This window comes from Podarcis pityusensis, assembly GCF_964106645.2.
Source record: "Podarcis pityusensis genome assembly, chromosome: 4".
NCBI lineage: Eukaryota > Metazoa > Chordata > Lepidosauria > Squamata > Lacertidae > Podarcis > Podarcis pityusensis.
The window spans coordinates 14,844,954-14,864,753 of NC_138027.1; the positions used below are offsets into that span (position 1 = coordinate 14,844,954).

At 44.9% G+C, this 19,800-nt stretch overlaps 1 protein-coding gene across 2 annotated transcripts in view; it reads left to right on the forward strand.

Moving 5' to 3' along the window:
- Positions 1-19,800, forward strand: part of LOC308475115 (glutamate carboxypeptidase 2-like) — a 48,997-nt gene that overhangs the window by 27,458 nt on the left and 1,739 nt on the right. For both annotated transcript variants that reach the window (XM_081002037.1, XM_081002038.1), the window contains exons 11-18: positions 3,546-3,628; positions 4,632-4,695; positions 8,358-8,425; positions 11,430-11,521; positions 12,898-12,988; positions 15,573-15,837; positions 18,814-18,895; positions 19,174-19,266. In XM_081002037.1, the coding sequence (XP_080858163.1) occupies positions 3,546-3,628; positions 4,632-4,695; positions 8,358-8,425; positions 11,430-11,521; positions 12,898-12,988; positions 15,573-15,837; positions 18,814-18,895; positions 19,174-19,266 (838 nt within the window). The remainder of the gene's footprint in view (positions 1-3,545; positions 3,629-4,631; positions 4,696-8,357; positions 8,426-11,429; positions 11,522-12,897; positions 12,989-15,572; positions 15,838-18,813; positions 18,896-19,173; positions 19,267-19,800) is intronic.

Here is a 19,800-nt window from a genome sequence, read left to right on the forward strand (position 1 = left end):
GTTTCTTTTCATGTTGCGAACGGGCCTCCAGAATGGATCCCGTTCGCAACCAGAGGTACCACTGTACTGACATCCATGGGCACCTATGGCACCCACAGCCCTGAGCACCCATGGTCGCGGGACCAAGCTGCCACTCCTGAGCCCCATTGTTTATGAGCCCAGCTTCTTCAAATAAACCATAGGTAACAGCTGACCATAGTTCCTGGTTTGGACATAACAAAAACCCACAGCTGAAAGTGGAAATGGTTGCTTCCACCTCCCGGAGCCAAGTGCGAAATACTGGCATGGGGGGGGATGCAAGACATTCAGCCATGCAGCCAATCACCTTTTGGACCCTATAATCCATACACTGGGATGTTCTGATATATGATTCTACATCTGGGATAGTAAAGATTGGGCGTCTAATGTAAGGTTGGGGAAAAGGTTCCTCTTTTTATTCTCGTATGATCTACATCTTCCCTGCCACCCCCTGGTGTAAACACTGTGTAACAAAATAGGTTTAACTGTTTAATTAGTTTATCACTTTGTAAAATGAGTTCTGTAGGACAGCTGTTCAAATTCTGCACGCGGGGGGGGGGGGGGGACGGACCTGAATTCTGCAACCTGAATAATTGATGACAATAGAACACATTAGGGCAATATCCCCCTATTTAGACATAATTTATTCTGGTTTGGGCTATCTTGGGGATGTGATTTTGGGTACAGATTTTTTATGTATTTTTTTACTTTATTGTGTGCGTCTTTCGATCTGTCTAATATGCAATGCAATGTAGCAACATGCAGAACCTTTGTAAGGAAAGGCCACAGCTCAGCAGCAGAGCAGAAGGTCCTGGGTTCAAATCACAGCATCTCTAGGTAGGGCTGGGAGATACTCCTGCCTGAAATCCCGCAGAGATGCTGCCAGTCAGTGCAGACAATGCTGGGGTAGATGGAGCAATGGTCTGCCTTGGTATAAGGCAGCTTCTTAAAATCCAAAACGAAACAAAAATTGAAGCAAAAATCCTTGCAGTCCAGAGGGTTCCAGACTTTTTTCATTATTTCCTGGAACAGCGGCAATCCTGCATGCACTGAGATTGCTCAGGTCTGATTGAAATCAATGGGATTTAAGCAGCCACAAGGACTGACAAGCAGAAAAGAACAGTGCATGTAAATGTCTTGCCTTTGAATTGTTTTATTGATGATGGAGAGGCTTTAAGGAACAATGGCTTGTTGTTGTTGTTGTTAAATGACCAAGTCAGAACTGCAAAGGACTTGCTCGGTTTGGTGTGAATAACATTTTGCAGAATAATACGGCATCTTAATGGGTAAAGAAGCACGATACAAACCACTCCAGTCGATAGCAAGCTCAAGGTGTGAGTGCTGATAGGAATGTAGCCAAAATGGGACACTGACAACATGGCCCTTTTATAATATGTTGGGGGGAGGTTATTGGGTTGTTGTTATTGTTGTTTCGATTATGTATTTTGTGGTTTTATATTCTGATTTTATCCCGTGAACTGCGCTGAAACCTACGGTTATATGACGGTATAATAATAATAATAATAGGAGGAGGAGGAGGAGGAGGAGGAGGAGGAGGAGGAGGAGGAGGAGGAATCAACATTCCTGAGGGACCCTGAGATTGGCAGTAGTACAAAAAATCTGCAAAAGGCACTTCAGAAAGGCAAAACTTCCCCTCCGAAAAAAATATGCCTTAGCCCACTGAAACTGAGCCTGTTCAGTAGCCACAAAACGCTGACTGTCAGTTGGAGAGGAAAACAAGCAAACCCAAAGAAGAAGAAGAAGAAGAGGAGGAGGAGGAGGAGGAGGAGGAGGAGGAGTTTGGATTTGATATCCCGCCTTTCACTCCCTTTAAGGAGTCTCAAAGCGGCTAACATTCTCCTTTCCCTTCCTCCCCCACAACAAACACTCTGTGAGGTGAGTGGGGCTGAGAGACTTCAGAGAAGTGTGACTGGCCCAAGGTCACCCAGCAGCTGCATGTGGAGGAGCGGAGACGCGAACCCGGTTCCCCAGATTAGGAGTCTACCACTCTTAACCACTACACCACACTGGCTTCACAGTGCCACTACCGCTCTTAACCACTACACCACACTGGCTCTTAACCACTACACCACCACAGGGGATGGGATGGTGGAAAGCTCTGCTTGAAGTCCTTGCAGCTTGTAGCATCCTGGATGAAGGCACGGTTGGTAGACACGCAACCCTGAATGGAATTCCCTCTTACAACAGATCAAGGAGTGTACATTGAAACATTCTCTTGCAGGTCCCTCTTGTTAAATTCTGGTCCTGATCCCACTCAGAAAAAGGCCTACCTCAAGGTTTTTTTCACCACTAGCTTCATCCTCTGATGAGCTGTGTGTGTGTGTGTGTGTGTGTGTGTGAGAGAGAGAGAGAGAGAGAGAGAGAGAGAGAGAGCGCTGGCACAGAATGCAGTGGCCAGACTGTTGTCTGAGACCATGGGTAGGCAAACTAAGGCATGGGGGCCGGATCTGGCCCAATCACCTTCTCAATCTGGCCCATGGACAGTCCAGGAATCAGCATGTTTTTACATGAGTAGAATTTGTCCTTTTATTTAAAATGCATCTCTGGGTTATTTGTGGGGCATAGGAATTCGTTCATTCCCCCCCCCCCAAAATATAGTCCATCCCCCCACAAGGTCTGAGGGACAGTGGACCAGCCCCTTGCTGAAAAAGTTTGCTGACCCCTGACCTAGACACACACATATTGCACCTGTGCCACGTTTTTCCTGGCTTTTGACCAGCTGTCAAGGTCTTCTAGTTGACATATAATTTCCTTAAGAACTCAAGACCAGGTGACTTGAAAGACCACTTGCCCCTGTATAGACCTGTGAGATCATTTCCGGGGAAATTATATTCATGGTGTCGCACCCTATAGAATCTCACACCGCAGTGAACCCCAAGAATGGCCATTTTTTTTGCTGTTGTCCCTATATATTGGTACCTCGGGTTAAGAACTTAATTCGTTCCGGAGGTCCGTTCTTAACCTGAAACTGTTCTTAACCTGAAGCATCACTTTAGCTAATGGGGCCTCCTGCTGCCACCGCACCGCTGGAGCCCGATTTCTGTTCTTATCCTGAAGCAAAGTTCTTAACCTGAAGCACTATTTCTGGGTTAGCAGAGTGTGTAACCTGAAGCGTATGTAACATGAAGTGTATGTAACCCGAGGTACCACTGTACTGTGGAATTCCCTTTCAGAATGTCTTCCCTCTGCCGTACACAACACAGCAACTGTTCATTGCTTCAAACGTCTTGTAAAGCCTTCTTCTTTTGTCTAGGCCATCTCTGACCCATAAGATGGGACCCTGTGTTTCATGTATGAATCCCCTGAATTTCTGTTTTAGGTGCTTTTTATTTTAGTTTTATCTTATTCGTTTCCGTTTGTATTTTTGTTTTCATCAATGGTGGCTTTTATATCTCACGTGGCATGCGCTGCTGAGGAAGTTTTTGAAATGCTAAGTGGTTTAGAAACAGTTTTTAATAAACAAATATATTGTGTTTGTAATGATGCTCTCAATATCTCAACTGCAGGATGGAGGCCTAGGAGAACGGTGATATTTGCCAGCTGGGATGCTGAGGAGTTTGGCTTGATAGGATCTACAGAGTGGGCTGAGGTAAATCAATAGGAAGGACATTTCCAGGTGGTCACTGTCTCTGAGTAGATTCCATTCACATACAGTGACACCTTGCTTCTCAAATGCCTTGGTACTCAAACAACTTGGAACCCAAACACTGCAAACCTGGAAGTAAGTGTTCTGGTTTGCGAACTTTTTCCAGAAGCCGAACATGCTCCATTTTTAGTGTTACGCTTCTGTTTTGAGTGCCACACTTCCGTATTGAGTGTTACGCTGAGGTCTGTCTGTTTTTGCTATTTATTTTGCTTTTTTGCGGCTCTTTTTGTTTTGTTTTTCTGACTGTGTGAAACTCAGTTCAGCTACTGATTGATTAATTGATTGTGTGGCTGAAGTACATTTTATGGATCAATGGTCTTGTTAGATAGAAAAATTCACGTTAAATTGCTGTTTTAGGGCTTGTTTTTAAAAGTCTGAAACGGGTTAATCCATTTTGCATTACTTTCTATGGGAAAGCGCACCTTGGTTTTGGAACGCTTTGGTTTTGGAACAGACTTGTGGAACGGATTAAGTTTGAGAACCAAGGTACCACTGTAGTGCCCAGTTCAGGCTGCATAGTTACAGCCGATTTGGAACTCTTGTACAACAAATGCACGTCCTAAAAAGATCAGATTTTTTTGTGGTAAGTAAAATGCTGAGGAAATTGGGCTAATACTATTCTTGCTGCAGTTGTCACATATAAAAAATTTTTTTAATCATGCTTGTGAATCTCTGTATCTACTATACCAAGTAAAAGGGTTTCTGGTTTTTTTACAAATGTATATTTCAACATTTTAAAAATCTCATTATAAATCATTTCCCAGAAGTCTTTTATTTTCTTACATTCCCACCACATATGATAAAAAGTACCTTCTTTTCCCTTACATTTCCAGCATTTATTATTTGTTTTGTACATTTTAGCTAATTTCATCTGTACTTCATTTTCACCATGGAGAAATATTTTAGGCATGAACATGAACAAACATTTTCTTCATTTCCATTGTAGGAAAATGTCAAAATACTGCAGGAGCGTGGCGTGGCCTATATCAATGCTGATTCCTCCATAGAAGGTAAAATATATGCAAGTTTTAATAGAGAATGAGAGGGGTGTGGTCACTGAGTTGTCTTTTGGGGTTAAACTTCATAAACATGTAATCCTTGGGTTGGGGAACAGGTTTTGTTTGCATTTGCTTGTTTGGGCAGAATTTGGGAAATGATAATAATAATAATAATAATAATAATAATAATAATAATATATTATTTATACCCCGCCCATCTGGCTGGGCTTCCCCAGCCACTCTGAGCGGCTTCCAACAAAACACTAAAATACAATAACCTATTAAACATTAAAAGCTTCCCTAAACAGGGCTGCCTTCAGATGTCTTCTAAAAGTTTGGTAGTTATTTTTCGCTTTGACATCTGGTGGGAGGGTGTTCCACAGGGCGGGTGCCACTACTGAGAAGGCCCTCTGCCTGCTTCCCTGTTACTTGGCTTCTCGCAGCGAGGTAACCGCCAGAAGGCCCTCGGCGCTGGATCTCAGTGTCCGGGCAGAACGATGGAGGTAGAGACGCTCCTTCAGGTATATTGGACCGAAGCCGTTTAGGGCTTTAAAGGTCAGCACCAACACTTTGAATTGTGCTCAGAAACGTACTGGAAGCCAGTGTTGGTCTTTCAAGACCGGTGTTATATGGTCTCGGCAGCCGCTCCCAGTCACCAGTCTAGCTGCCGCATTCTGGATTAGTTGTAGTTTCTGGGTCACCTTCAAAGGTAGCCCCACGTAGAGCGCATTGCAGTAGTCCAAGCGGGAGATAACCAGAGCATGCACCACTCTGGCGAGACAGTATGTGGGTAGGTAGGGTCTCAGCCTGCATACCAGATGAAGCTGATAAACAGCTGCCCTGGACACAGAATTGACCTGTGCCTTCGTGGACAGCTGTGAGTCCAGAACGACCCCAGGCTGTGCACCTGATCGTTCAGGGGCACAGTTACCCCATTCAGGACCAGGGAGTGCTTGACACCCGCCCGCCTCCTGTCCCCCAGAAACAGTACTTCTGTCTTGTCAGGATTCAACCTCAATCTGTTAGCCGCCATCCTCCAACCGCCTCCAGACACTCACACAGGACCTTCACCGCCTTCACTGGTTCTGATTTAAAAGAGAGGTAGAGCTGGGTATCATCCGCATACTGATGAACACCCAGCCCAAACCCCCTGATGATCTCTCCCAGCGTCTGTATGTAGATGTTGAAAAGCATGGGGGAGAGGACAGAACCCTGAGGCACCCCACAAGTGAGAGCCCAGGGGTCTGAACACTCATCCCCCCCACCACTTTCTGAACACGGCCCAGGAGAAAGGAGCGGAACCACTGTATGACAGTGCCCCCAGCTCCCAGCCCCTCTAGATGGTCCAGAAGGATGTTATGGTTGATGGTATCAAACGCCACTGAGAGATCCAGCAGAACTAGGAAACAGCTCTCACCTTTGTCCCTAGCCCGTCAGAGATCATCAACCAGTGCAACCAAGGCAGTTTCAGTCCCATGGTGAGGCCTGAATCCCAACTGGGGATCCTGACATAAAATGAGCTGTGCTGAATCTGGCACAATGTTGTGGTGTATTCAAACATGGGGATTACTGTCTCAGTTTTCCTGGTTGTAAAAAGCTAGTGCTTCTCTCCTGGTTTCTAATGTCCCTTTTACAATGCATTTTATGGAACTGTGGATTTTTTTAAAAAAAAATCAATATAACACCATGACATACTAAATTTCATTCCCACCAGTGGGTGTAATGTGATGCAACAGCGACCTCATTTGCACTTCTGTTCCTCCACTAAAATGAATATTCGGTCCATTAATTTCATGGCGGTAGATCTAGACACAGGGGGGAAACCGCTGTAAATAAGTCGGAAATTAGATGGTTATGACAAAAGAAAGAAATCTCTATGGAAAGCCGCGTTTTAAAATTTCCTGCTCTCTGGCGCCATCGGGTGTTCCGTATTCATAGTGCATTCAAATCGCTGTATCTTTGCTAATGTAGCTAAGCCCTGGGTTTGATCTGAATAAAACTTAGTTGAATACCACCCAATAAAGCATTCAGGCCAGCAAGCATCAGAAAATGCAACATCATGCAGTGAAACTCAAAAGAGAAAAAGATAGTAAATTGAAGAAGTTAATTTTATTAGAAAAATGAACTTGGAGAACTGTTACAATGTGATATAATGAAATTCAGTTAGGGAGGATTTGAGGAAGTCAGTAAACAATGAAAGTTAAATTAGGTCTTAGAAGTAATAAGTGTTTTTATTATTTTTTCTTCAGTATTGTAATATGTTTCTCTTATGTTTTGTATGTTATTTCTGTTATAAATGTGGAAAATTAATTGAAAAAAAAGAAAAAAAAGAAAGAAACTCAAACCAGAAATTTAAAAAGATGGGTTGTATCCTCTGCTCTTTGATCTAGTGGGGGATTCTGGGATTGGGAGAAAAGAGGTCTTAAATTTCTGTTGCCTCCCACAGTTCCAAATGGCTCCCAACCCTATAGAACAGTTTAAGGTGGTACAGGGATTGCAGATACATAGCTGTCAACGTTTCCCTTTTTTTAAGGGAAATTCCCTTATTCCGAATAGGATTCCTCACAAGAAAAGGGAAAAGTTGGCAGCTAGAATCCCCTCCTTTCCCTTCTGTTTATGGAAGCTGTCCCTTTGATTAAAGAGCCTTCCATTTGTTGAGTTTGGTGCATGCTCTGCCACTGGTTGCACACATACGCATGCTGTTGTTTAGTCGTTTAGTCGTGTCCGACTCTTCATGACCCCATGGACCAGAGCACACCAGGCACTCCTGTCTTCCACTGCCTCCCGCAGTTTGGTCAAACTCATGCTGGTAGCTTCGACAACACTGACCAACAATCTCGTCCTCTGTCGTCCCCTTCTCCTTGTGCCCTCCATCTTTCCCAACATCAGGGTCTTTTCCAGGGAGTCTTCTCTTCTCATGAGGTGGCCAAAGTATTGGAGCCTCAGATTCATGATCTGTCCTTCCAGTGAGCACTCAGGGCTAATTTCCTTAAGAATGGATACGTTTGAATCTTCTTGCAGTCCATGGGACTCTCAAGAGTCTCCTCCAGCACCATAATTCAAAAGCATCAATTCTTCGGCTTTTCAGCCTTCTTTATGGTCCAGCTCTCACTTCCACACATCACTACTGGACAAATGTGCATATGAATCTTCCAGCTCTATGATTCTATTCCATGACTATTAAATGGGGCCTGAATATGAAAATCATGAAGTTGTTTTAAAGGTCTATATACAAATGCGCATATAGACCTTTAAAACAACTTCATGATTTTCATATTCAGGCCCCATTTAATAGTCATGGAATAGAATCATAGAGTTGGAAGATTCTTCCAGCCCAACCTTCTGCAATACAGGACCCTCTTGCCCAACATGGGGCTCAAACCCATGACCCTAAGATTCAGTCTCGTGCTCTACCAACTGAGCTATCTAAAAGACAGTAGAGTGGCAACTAACCATGTGGCATAGTGGTTAGGGTGACGGACTATGATCCAGGAGACCAGGGTTCTAATTCCCACCCTGTTGTGAAGATTGCTGGGCAACTTTGATCGAGTCACTGCCTCTCCACCCAACCCACCTCACAGGGTTGTTGTGAGGATAAAGCGGGGAGGAGAGCTTGACCGTCCCAGAAAAAGGTGTGATACAAATGCAGTTAATTGATATTACTTCTCTTTCAGGCAACTACACCCTTCGAGTTGACTGCACCCCGCTGATGTATAGCCTGGTATACAATCTGACTAAAGAGGTAAAATAAAAGAAGCAGAGGGGGGGAAATGAACTTTAAGAAGAAACATAATAGATTTATTCATTTGTTATAGATCTATCCCACGCTTCCTTTTTGGGGAGCCTTGTCCGATAGATTTATTGCTTTATTGTTTGGCGCCCAGCCACACTTCCCCTGCGGGCCTCTGCAGCTTCTGTTTACGCAGTGTAGCTTGAGAGCGCTCGTAAAGCAATTAGCAGAATTACACAGCGTCTGTGTGTCGAAAGGGCAGTAAATAAGTCCAGACGTTTCTTCTATCCTAATATCTCTTTATTGGAAACAAAATAGCGTATTTACAGTCCATAACAGCCACCAGAGTGTAGCTGCATTTTCTGCCTCCTCTCTCTCTCCTTGCAGCGGCTGAACTGAATGCTTTCGATTTCCACTCAGTTCACAGCATACCAAGCTGTTTACATCACGTCCTGGCTTACTTCCCTTGTAAGCCCGTCCCCTCAAACACGAGACATAGAAGGCTTAACCCTTCACTACACCCAACGAGCCTCACCTGAGACCTTCAACCTCCTCCCATACATGCAGTGATCAGTATCCCATTGGGTTGGCTTCAATGACAATTTTTTAAAAAAATGGGTTTATTTGGTTTTTCAGATTAACATTTTATAGTCCAACATACAACATAAAAACAAGATTCCAAGGAATCTCTTGGTCTTCCCTCCTCCCCTTTGTGGGTCCTATTATTAATCATTTCCTCCTGTATCTTTTATAATAATCCAAATCTCTCCACTGTATCCAAAATTCACCATTAAACTGCAAGTCATATTCCAATCCTTCTAACAATTTTAACTGATACAATGGTCTGTAAGATAAGTTATAAATTTTCCCCATTCCTTATTAAAATTTTGGTCTTTGGTTTCTGGTTCTTCCGGTCATTTTAGCCATTTCAGCATAATCCAGCAACTTGATCTGCCCTTCTTCTCTGGTAGGGACTTTATCTTCTTTCCATCTCTGGGCCAATAACATCTGCGCAGTCGCGATTGCAAACATAAATAGTCCTTTCTGCTCTCTTCGGATTCCGGCACCTAGAGTTCCTAAAAGGAAAGCTTCAGGTTTTCTAGAAAAGGTTATTTAAAACATTTTTTTCAACTCATTATATATCATTTCCCGAAATTAGTCGACACATTAGTCTTAGAGAATCACATGCCACTTCTCTGCTTACTAAGAGCTCCTCCGCAATTCCACCTGGCAAGCATGGGTCTGAGCCGTTTTTGCCTTTGTCCCATCACTTTACCCTGGAAAATCCTCTCTTTAGCGCTCAACTGGAACAAACAGCAGTCCGAAGGAAACTCGACTGCCGTTTGGTATAAAGGTAAAGGTAAAGGTACCCCTGCCCGTACGGGCCAGTCGTGTCCGACTCTAGGGTTGTGCGCCCATCTCACTTAAGAGGTCGGGGGCCAGCGCTGTCCGGAGACACTTCCGGGTCACGTGGCCAGCGTGACGAAGCTGCTCTGGTGAGCCGGCACCAGCGCAGCACACGGAAACGCCGTTTACCTTCCCGCTATAAAGCGGTACCTATTTATCTACTTGAACTTAGGGGTGCTTTCGAACTGCTAGGTGGGCAGGAGCTGGGACCGAACAACGGGAGCTCACCCCGCCGCGGGGATTCGAACCGCCGACCATGCGATCGGCAAGCCCTAGGCGCTGAGGTTTTACTCACAGCGCCACCCGCGTCCCTAAGCTGTTTGGTATATAATGCCCTTAACACTTGGAACCAGTTGATCTACAAAATGGCCTGCAGCCACATGACCACTTCGACTGGTGGAAATGGCAGTGCTACAGGTGCGACATAATAACCTGCTCTGCATTTGTGAGAACGCTGTCGTTTTGTGTGGCAGAGCCTCCACGTTGGAACTCCCTGCCTATTGAAATCAAACAGTCCCCTTCTCGGTACTCTCTTCGGCGCCAGCTAAAAACATTCTCGTTTAGACCAGCCTATCCAGAGGTTTGGAAACTGGAGGTCATTTTAATCTGTTTTAGTGTTTTTAACTTTTGCATGTTTTAAAGCAGGGTTGTAAATCATAGGTAAAGGTAAAGGGACCCCTGACCATTAGGTCCAGTCGTGGCCGACTCTGGGGTTGTGGCGCTCATCTTGCTTTATTGGCCAAGGGAGCCGGCGTACAGCTTCCGGGTCATGTGGCCATCATGACTAAGCTGCTTCTGGCAAACCAGAGCAGCTCACAGAAACGCCGTTTACCTTCCCGCCGGAGTGGTACCTATTTATCTACTTGCACTTTGACGTGCTTTCGAACTGCTAGGTTGGCAGGAGCAGGGACCGAGCAATGGGAGCTCACCCCGTCATGGGGATTCGAACCACTGACCTTCTGATAGGCAAGTCCTAGACTCTGTGGTTTAACCCACAGCATCACCAGAATTGTAGAGCTGAAGGGACCACAAGGGTTGTCTACTCCAACCCCCTGCAATGCAGGAATCTTTTTGAGCAATGTGGGGCTCAGACCCACAGCCCTGAGATTAAGAGTCTCACGCGTTACCGATATTTCTTTATTTTACTGTTTTATCTTTCGTAAACCGCTTTGAGGTTACTTACAATCAAGCAGTGTAAAAATTTTAGGAAATGAATGAATGAATGAACACATTTATGGAACTCCCAGCTGGGCAAAAAAACCTCATCTGCCTCTAGCAGTGCAAACTGAAAACTTTTTTAATTGCTTTGAGATATAGCCATTGTTGTCTCTGACTTTGTTGCTGTTCTGTCTTTGATTGGCAGGTGCTAATGTGGTGGTTGTTTTTCAAATTACTGTTTTGTGATTGCATTCCTGTTCTTTTATATCACTACCTGCTCTGTGGTCCTTTGGGAATGGGGTGGGGGAAGGCAAGCAATAAAACTGATGGGGGGGGGAGGAGGTTCTTTCTGCCTCCTGCCTCTTGTTTCCCATGGAATAGGAAGAGGGCAGCTTGTTTGTTGCCCATCACTTTCGTTTTCATGTTTGCAAAACTTACTATGTTTTAATAGATACCAAGCCCCGATGAAGGTTTTGAAGGCAGATCTCTTTATGAAAGCTGGCATGAGAAAAACCCCTCAACGGAGCAGGAAGGTGTGCCCAGGTAAATTCCAGGGGGGTTGGGATGGAGAGGGGATGAAGGAGAAAACCACTGTGGTTCCTTCCAGAAGTAGGGTTTCTTAATTTAGTGTTGTGTCACAAAGACCAAAGTGCAAAACAAGCAGGGCAGAAGTGGGACAGCTGTGCCTCATTGACCTTCACTGGATCTCCCTAGAGAGACAGTGTGGTGTAGTGGTTAGAGTGTAGGACTAGGAACTGGGACACTAGAGTTCAAATCCCTGCCTGGCCATGAAACCTCACTAGTGTTGTTGGACCAGTCAGCCTACTGCACTAGGTTGTTGTGAGGATAAAATGAGAACAGAGATAGCCAAGTACACCACTGTGAGCTGTTTGGAAAAAAGATGGGTTATGCATTTGTTACTATTATTTCAATTTATTAGTCACTTACTATGTAAGACAAGGGACGCAGGTGGCGCTGTGGTCTAAACCACAGAGCATAGGGCTTGCTGATCAGAATGTCAGCCTTTCGAACCCCTGTGACGGGGTGAGCTCCCATTGCTCGGTCCCTGCTCGTGCTAACCTAGCAGTTCAAAAGCACATCAAAAATGCAAGTAGATAAATAGGTACCACTCTGGCGGGAAGGTAAACAGTGTTTCTGTGCGCTGCTCTGGTTCTCCAGAAGTGGCTTAGTCATGCTGGCCACATGACCCGGAAGCTGTCGCCAGCCTTACCGTCAGGGGTCCCTTTACCTTTACCTTTATGTAAAACAAAATAAAAAAATTCCTTCCAATAGCACCTTCAAGACCAACTAAGTTAGTTATTGGTATGAGCTTTCGTGTGCATGCACACTTTTCCAGATACTTTTAACTCTTTACTATGTAAAGAGTCTCTAAGTGACAACCCAGACAGATGGACGGAGTATTATTATTATTATTATTATTATTAGCAGTAATATTTATTACTACTACTAAATCACCCTCCCTTGTGGAGTGTTCCCTCAGCCTCCTCTCTTCTCCCCTCTCCTTGGGAGTCCTCTGGGCAGCCACAGCTGACACCTCTGGTCTCTGAGATGCCCCCCCTATCTACCCCAAAGAGAGGGTCCTCTTCACACTGCCCCACAGAAGCCTGGGAAGCACCCCCTGGCCAGCCCCAGAGGCACCATTCACCTGGGGAGCTTGTAGCCAGGACTGCTTCTGCAACAGACAGCCATGCAAGCCTTTGGGAGGCAGAGACAATAGCAGAATTTTAAAAGCATAACATAAAATTAGGAAAAAAAGAGCAATGTGTTACAATGAAAGCTAGACAATAACCCATAAAAAAGATCAGTGTGTACACTGAGTTGCTTTGAAAACAATAATTTTATGGCAACGTTTACCGAGTTTGCCCTCTGTCCTGTCTCTCTTTTTCATTTCACCAAAGGATTAACAAGCTGGGCTCCGGCAATGATTTTGAAGTCTTTTTCCAGAGGTTGGGCATCGCTTCCGGAAGAGCTCGATACACGAAAAACTGGGTAAGCATGTTCTGTTACTTCTACAGCATCTTGAAATAAGCATCCTGGGGGATTTGGATATAAATCCCTTTAAAAGCTCACTGTGGTTTATTGTTTTTGGCATATGTCTATCTGGGAAGACGATGGAGGAGTTCGCCATTTGGGGGTGAAGTCAAACTGTTGGAAGCTTGCAGCGCCTGCTGTGGCTGCCGAGACCGATATGGGAGAGACATGTTTTGTTGTAGCTGGGGCAGATGAAAGCGTCTGGTTTTGCTGCTGCAGATGCACCGTGACATTTCATCTCTCTGTACTCCTCCCTGCCGTCATTCCTTCTCTGGTCGGTACTGTGGATTCACAACCTGACTGTCTGTCTCCAGCATAGGAGACAATTCCTAGGGGCCGAGGTCCCTTCAGCCCCCCCCCCCCCGTAAAATATTTGAGGGGCTGGTGAGCACTGCCATTTGAATAGTGTGCATCTTGTGAGTGATTACGTGCCCCCTCCTTCAATATTTTATTCAATCTGGCACCCCTGGTTTCCAGGCACTGCGGATTTATTGTAGACACCAAGTTAATGTAACAAAATTCACTGGAAGCGAAAGGCTGTGGAGTTCTGTAAGACTAAAACCGACTCCAAAGATTATTTAAGACCAGTGGAGCCTGGCACTCATTCAGATTCACAGGGCGGAAGCCACTGACAGGTTGTTGTTGTTTTGTTGTTTAGTCGTTTAGTCGTGACCGACTCTTTGTGACCCCATGGACGCCAGGCACTTCTGTCTTCCACTGCCTCCTGCAGTTTGGTCAAACTCATGCTGGTAGCTTCGAGAACACTGTCCAACCATCTCGTCCTCTGTCGTCCCCTTCTCCTTGTGCCCTCCATCTTTCCCAACATCAGGGTCTTTTCCAGGGAGTCTTCTCTTCTCATGAGGTGGCCAAAGTATTGGAGCCTCAGCTTCACGATCTGTCCTTCCAGTGAGCACTCAGGGCTGATTTCCTTCAGAATGGAGAGGTTTGATCTTCTTGCAGTCCATGGAACTCTCAAGAGTCTCCTCCAGCACCATAATTCAAAAGCACTGACAGGTAGAGGAAAGCTATTCTGCTTTTGCCTCTGTCCTCCTCCCAAATCTATAAAGGCAACACTAAGGAGGAGATCCTATGACAAGATGCATCAGGATGAGCAATTTAGGATTCATTACATCTTTGGCTCAACCAGCCAATCCCTGGCTCAGCTCGGCTCAGCCAGAGAGTTAAGCTAGTTGCTGACCTTGGGGTCAAATCCTGCTTGTAGGTTTCTGGTTGGCCACTGTGAAAACAGGATGCTGGACTAGATGGGCCATTGACCTGACCCAGCAGGGATGTTCTTACATTCTTAAGAATGTAACCAACCCCAACTCGGCATAATTTCCTCACTGCAGCTCAGATGGGGCTCGGCCGGCTGAGCTGAGGCCAGTGAGGTTCCCCCAAAAGGGGTGTTCTGGAGGCATTGCACAGCAAGACCAAAGACAGGGAGACATAGCCTGGATCCTAACTATGTCCAGTTGGGTCATGCAACTTGGAAACCCTGAATTCCATACCTGAATGTGCAGGCAGGCAGGAAGTTGACCAGCAGAATATTTACCAGCAGAGCCCAAGCATGACATTCTAAGAGTGAGTGTCAGGCTTCAGGGAATCTGACCCCTCTCCCTCAAGGCAGGCTGCCAGTCATAGATAAACAAGAAGCTCTTACCAAAGTCTTTATTCAGTATTCAGCTCTTGGGGTAATGGCACTGCTCCGAGTAATCTCCTTCCCCCTTCCCTTCTCAGTCGTCAACAGTGCCACCCATTTTACGGTGTCTGCTTAAGGCCAATTGCCTCTTAGCCCTTTGTTCGCCTACTTTCACTGCTCACCGTGTTCTGGTAGAAGGTGGGTCTGGAATGCTCTTAAGTAGGTACCGGTGTTGGTCTGACGCAGTCGAAATATATAAAAAAATAAAAAATTGTCCAGTAGCACCTTAGAGACCAACTAAGTTTGTTCTTGGCATAAGTGTTCGTGTGCATGTATCTGAAGAAGTGTGCATGCACACGAAAGCTTATACCAAGAATGAACTTAGTTGGTCTCTAAGGTGCTACTGGACAATTTTTTAATATATAGTGATAATGTGTCATCCAGCTGTTCCTGCTCTGCTTCTCCCATTATTTCCCAGCTCTGCCCCTCTTCTATCTCTGAGCTATGACCCTCCTCAAACCACTGTTCTAAATCTATACTGTCCTCTTCTTGGGAAGGTTCAGGAAGAGGGGGAGGCGGTCTCCAACTTTCCTCCTCCGATGTCCAGTCCCTGACAGTGAGGCAAGGCTGAGCTGACCCATATCCACCGGATGCTGAGCTGATCTCACAGCCAGTGCTGGCCAGCATGGGGCCTGATCTATCTCCCACCACAGCACCTCCTGATCCTGCCATGAGTGACCAGGCAGCTGATGTGGCAGTGACTGCCAAGACTTTGCAAAGTCTGGGTGGCTGCACATTTCACCCAACCCAACTTGTAGGGTTGTTGTTGTTGTTTTTTGCAGTGCATAAAAACCCATGAGATGTGAAAACGCAATCTGAGTGTGCCCACTTCTTATTTTTCAGAGGGTGGACAAATACAGTAGCTACCCTGTTTATCACAGCGTCTATGAGACCTACGAGATCGTGGAGCAGTTTTATGACCCCACTTTTAAGAACCACCTTGCTGTGGCTCAGGTGCGTGGAGGAATGGTGTTTGAACTGGCCGATTCCGTCGTCCTTCCTTTTGACTGCCGGGATTACGCCAAGGCCCTCAGCGGTTACGCAAACGTCATTCACAACATGACCCTGAAACACCAGGAAGCCCTGGAGACGTACAACGTGTCGTTAGGTATGTGCTGTCAGGCATAAGACAAGAATCAGAGAACAGCAGAGTTGGAAGCAATCTTGGAGGTCATTTGTTCCAGGGATAGCTAACAACTAGATGTTTGGGACTACATATCCCATCAGTTCCGGCCAGCATGGACCAATGGATGGTCAGGGATGATGGAAGGTGGAGCCCAACAAAACCCTTAGCAAACCATATTATTATCATGTTAGCTATCCGTACTTTCCTCCTACCAGAACCCCAAGAGGCTAAAGACATTCCGTTAGAATTTTATTTTATTTTCTCATTTAACAACATTTGTATACTAACTTGATTGTAATAAGACCTCTAAGAGTGGCTGCCGAAACCCAGCCAGATGGGTGAAGTATTAATAATAATAATAATAATAATAATAATAATAATAATAATAATATCATCATCATCAAAGCAGGTTTGGGGGGGACCCACAAACAATTAAAATTATAAATAAAAGACATTTAAAACAGGCTGTTGAAAACATTCAGAAATAATTAAAATCAACACTGAGCAAAAAGGTTAAAACACCTGTCAGTAGTCTGCATGACTGGATAAAGGTAAAGGGACCCCTGACCATTAGGTCCAGTTGTGACCGACTCTGGGGTTGCGGCGCTCATCTTGCTTTATTGGCTGAGGGAGCCGGCGTACAGCTTCCAGGTCATGTGGCCAGCATGACTAAGCCACTTCTGGCGAACCAGATCAGCGCACGGAAATGCCGTTTACCTTCCCGCCGGAGCGGTACCTATTTATCTACTTGCACTTTGACATGCTTTCGAACTGTGAAGTGGGCAGGAGCAGGGACTGAGCAACGGGAGCTCACCCCGTCGCAGGGATTTGAACCGCCAAGCTTCTGATCGGCAAGCCTTATGCTCTGTGGTTTAACCCACAGCGCCACCCGTGTCCCTTACATGATTGGATAGGCTTGCCTAAATAAAACGTTTTTAAACAGGCATCCAAAAGTGTACAAGGAAACCCCCCTCATATATCAATAGGCAGGGAGTTCCAAAGTGTTGTCACAGAGGGATTTATTTCAAGTGCAGAACAGTGTATGGTGTGCATCTGTAACTGTGCCAGTTCCACAGATCAAAGGGGTTCAGAGAACATGGATGGGGTAAGGACATCCTGCCGTCAAAATGGTCCCAAGCTGTTATGGTCCTTACATGCTAATAGTAACATTTTGTACTTGTCCCGGAAACAAATCAGCACCCAGAATTAATGAACCGGGTGGCACTGAGCACACTCTGAGCCTAGGGATTTGTTTTCATTACCCTAACTGAACCGAACTTGCAGTCCTCTCACACGCCCTGGTTACTTTACTTTATTTCAGCAGCCTGATTTAGATGGGGAAAGTACTTTTGTTTATTGCCGTGGTCAAAATCCATTGCTGACCACTGCAAAATCACCCAAGGATCTACCAGGTAAACCTTCTGCCCACCTTTGCCTTGCTGCAATGCAGGAATCTTGCAGCAAAGACTCATAGAGGGACCTTGGAAAGTCTCAAGAGGAAGGTTGCAAAGTGGGACTCCTAAAAAAATGAACAGTTCCCCAGTGACTCTGTTAATCCTATGCAGATCCCACTGGTGTTAGATCAGTACCCTACCTGTGCATGAGTGCATCACGATCCCCTTTGTGGGCTCTTTTCCTTGCTACGCTGGTTGTGTCCAGGTCTTATGAACAAGCCCTGATTTTCCCCTGGTCAGCAACTAGGCTTCCCATTGCTTAGGAGAGAAACCACAAACCAGTGGCAGAGCACATCTTTCACGTGCAGAAGGTCTCTCTTTAGTTTTTTTAATTCATTTTCACTTTTACCATTTAACATCATATATAAATCATAATCATTTTACAAATAGGATTTTCAGAATCCCTGAACTTCCCTCCACCCCTCCTCGGTTTCACCAGATGTTCTTTTCAAACTGCATCGTATGATATTCTCCATATTTTCCTAAAGCTCCATTTTTATCATAATTCTCACTTCATTGCAAGTGTTTTTAAAATCCTGCCAATGTTTTCAGTTGTTTACAGTGTTCTTTCAAGTAACTTAAAAAATTTCCCCATTCTTTATTAAATTTATTGTCCTCTTGATCTCTGATTTTCCCAGCCATTTTCGCCAATTTGGCATGCTCCATCATCCTTATCAACCATTCTTCTTTCATAGGTGGATTGTCCTCCTTCCATCTTTGGGCAAGTAGCATCTGCTCAGCTGTTGTAGCATACATAGATAGTCTCTTCTGATCACATGCAGAAGGTTTCAGTTTGCCCAGACGTCTCCAGATAAAGCACTTTAGCTGATGCGGTTGAAAATTACCTCCCTTTGACATGCTGCAGAACCACTGCCCATCAGAGCAGTCGGTGTGGAGCTAGGCGAGACCTTGGGGCTATAGTGGATTTTTCAATGAAGTTGCTGACCCAGTTTGCAGAAGCAGTGAAAAAGGCAAATTCAATTATAGGGATCATTAGGAAACTTAAAACCAAATCACCAGCATACTAGGCATATACAATGTCTGTTTGTCTGCGTTGTTATATATAAATTGTTTTGGAATAAAGTTAAAATTAAAATAATAAATAAATAAATAAATAATAAAATTTATTTATACCCTGCCCTCCCCAGCCAAGACCGGGCTCAGGGCAGCTAACAGCCAATATAAAAGCAAATTGATTAAAATACAACATTAAAACATTAAAATACAGCCTCATTTCAGTGGAAACTCAAATCAAAAACTTTTTTGGGGATGGAAACGTCAAGTCTTCACCAAGGCTAACTATCCAGACTGGGCCAGAAAAAAGCCAGGGAAGTCCCCAAATAGGAGTTCCATCACAGGAGGAGAAAGGAAAAAAGATGAGGGGGATGGAATCAAATTGATTAATAAACATTTACTAGGAGTGTTCACACTATATCTCTGTGGATTCAGCAGACAAGATTCACGAAATCCAATGACGAGCTTTCCCCCCTCTTTGCTGTCCTAGGTTCTCTCCTGGATGCAGTGGGGAAGTTTTCAGAATCTGCCAGTGACTTTCACAAGAGATCACAACTACTGGACACCAATAAGTAAGTCGCCTAGATTATTGGACATCTGGCCTGTTCTGCCCAGGGGCAGAATTCTTCAGGCTGAGGTCTGTTGATAAATGCATGCTAAAGAGAGACGTCCCCTCAGTGGACTGGGAGGGTCTAGCTAGGAAAGTCCAGCGCTCAACTTCCAAGAAGCTGTTGAATAGACCTGTGTGCATTTGAGAATATCGGCTTTTGTGTTGGCTCCCAAAGGGAGCAGCTCTGTTGGAGCAGCTTTGATGCTTTTTTTTGTTTTGTTCCTGTGGTCTAATTTGCAGCCCTATTGCCGTGAGATCTTGGAACGATCAGCTGATGTTTCTGGAAAGAGCATTTATCGATCCCCTTGGATTACCTGGCAGGCCATTCTATAGGTAAGAAAACATATGCTCTTTGTAGCTCAGTTGGTAGAGCATGAGAGTCTAAATCTCCGGGTTCTAGGATCCACTTTCAGCAAAAGATTACTGCATTGCAGGATGTTGGACTAGATGACCCTTGGGATCCTTTCCAAGTCTACAATTCTATGATTTATCACCTCTACATTCCCTTCCCTTCCTTAAAAATCTTTAGATTCTCCACCCCTTTCATTACCAAAAAAAAACAACCTCTGAGTTGGATGCAGTTTGTCTCACATACAGAGACATTTATCTCGTGGTTTTAAAGTGTTTAACAAGTGCTGGGGAGCCTCAAACACCAACCTATGTTACAATGGACTGTAAATAACCCAAATGCCAAAAACAAATCATAATTGGGAAACGGCTCATTTGATTTCCAAGCATTTCTAAATGTGACCTGAGCTTCTGCCCCCAAACCCCTCAACTCCCTTCCTCCTACCTATCCTAATCCGTCCCCTTTTCCCTTCAAACCTCACTTACTGGGGCCAGCAATGGGAGTGATGGTTCTCCAAC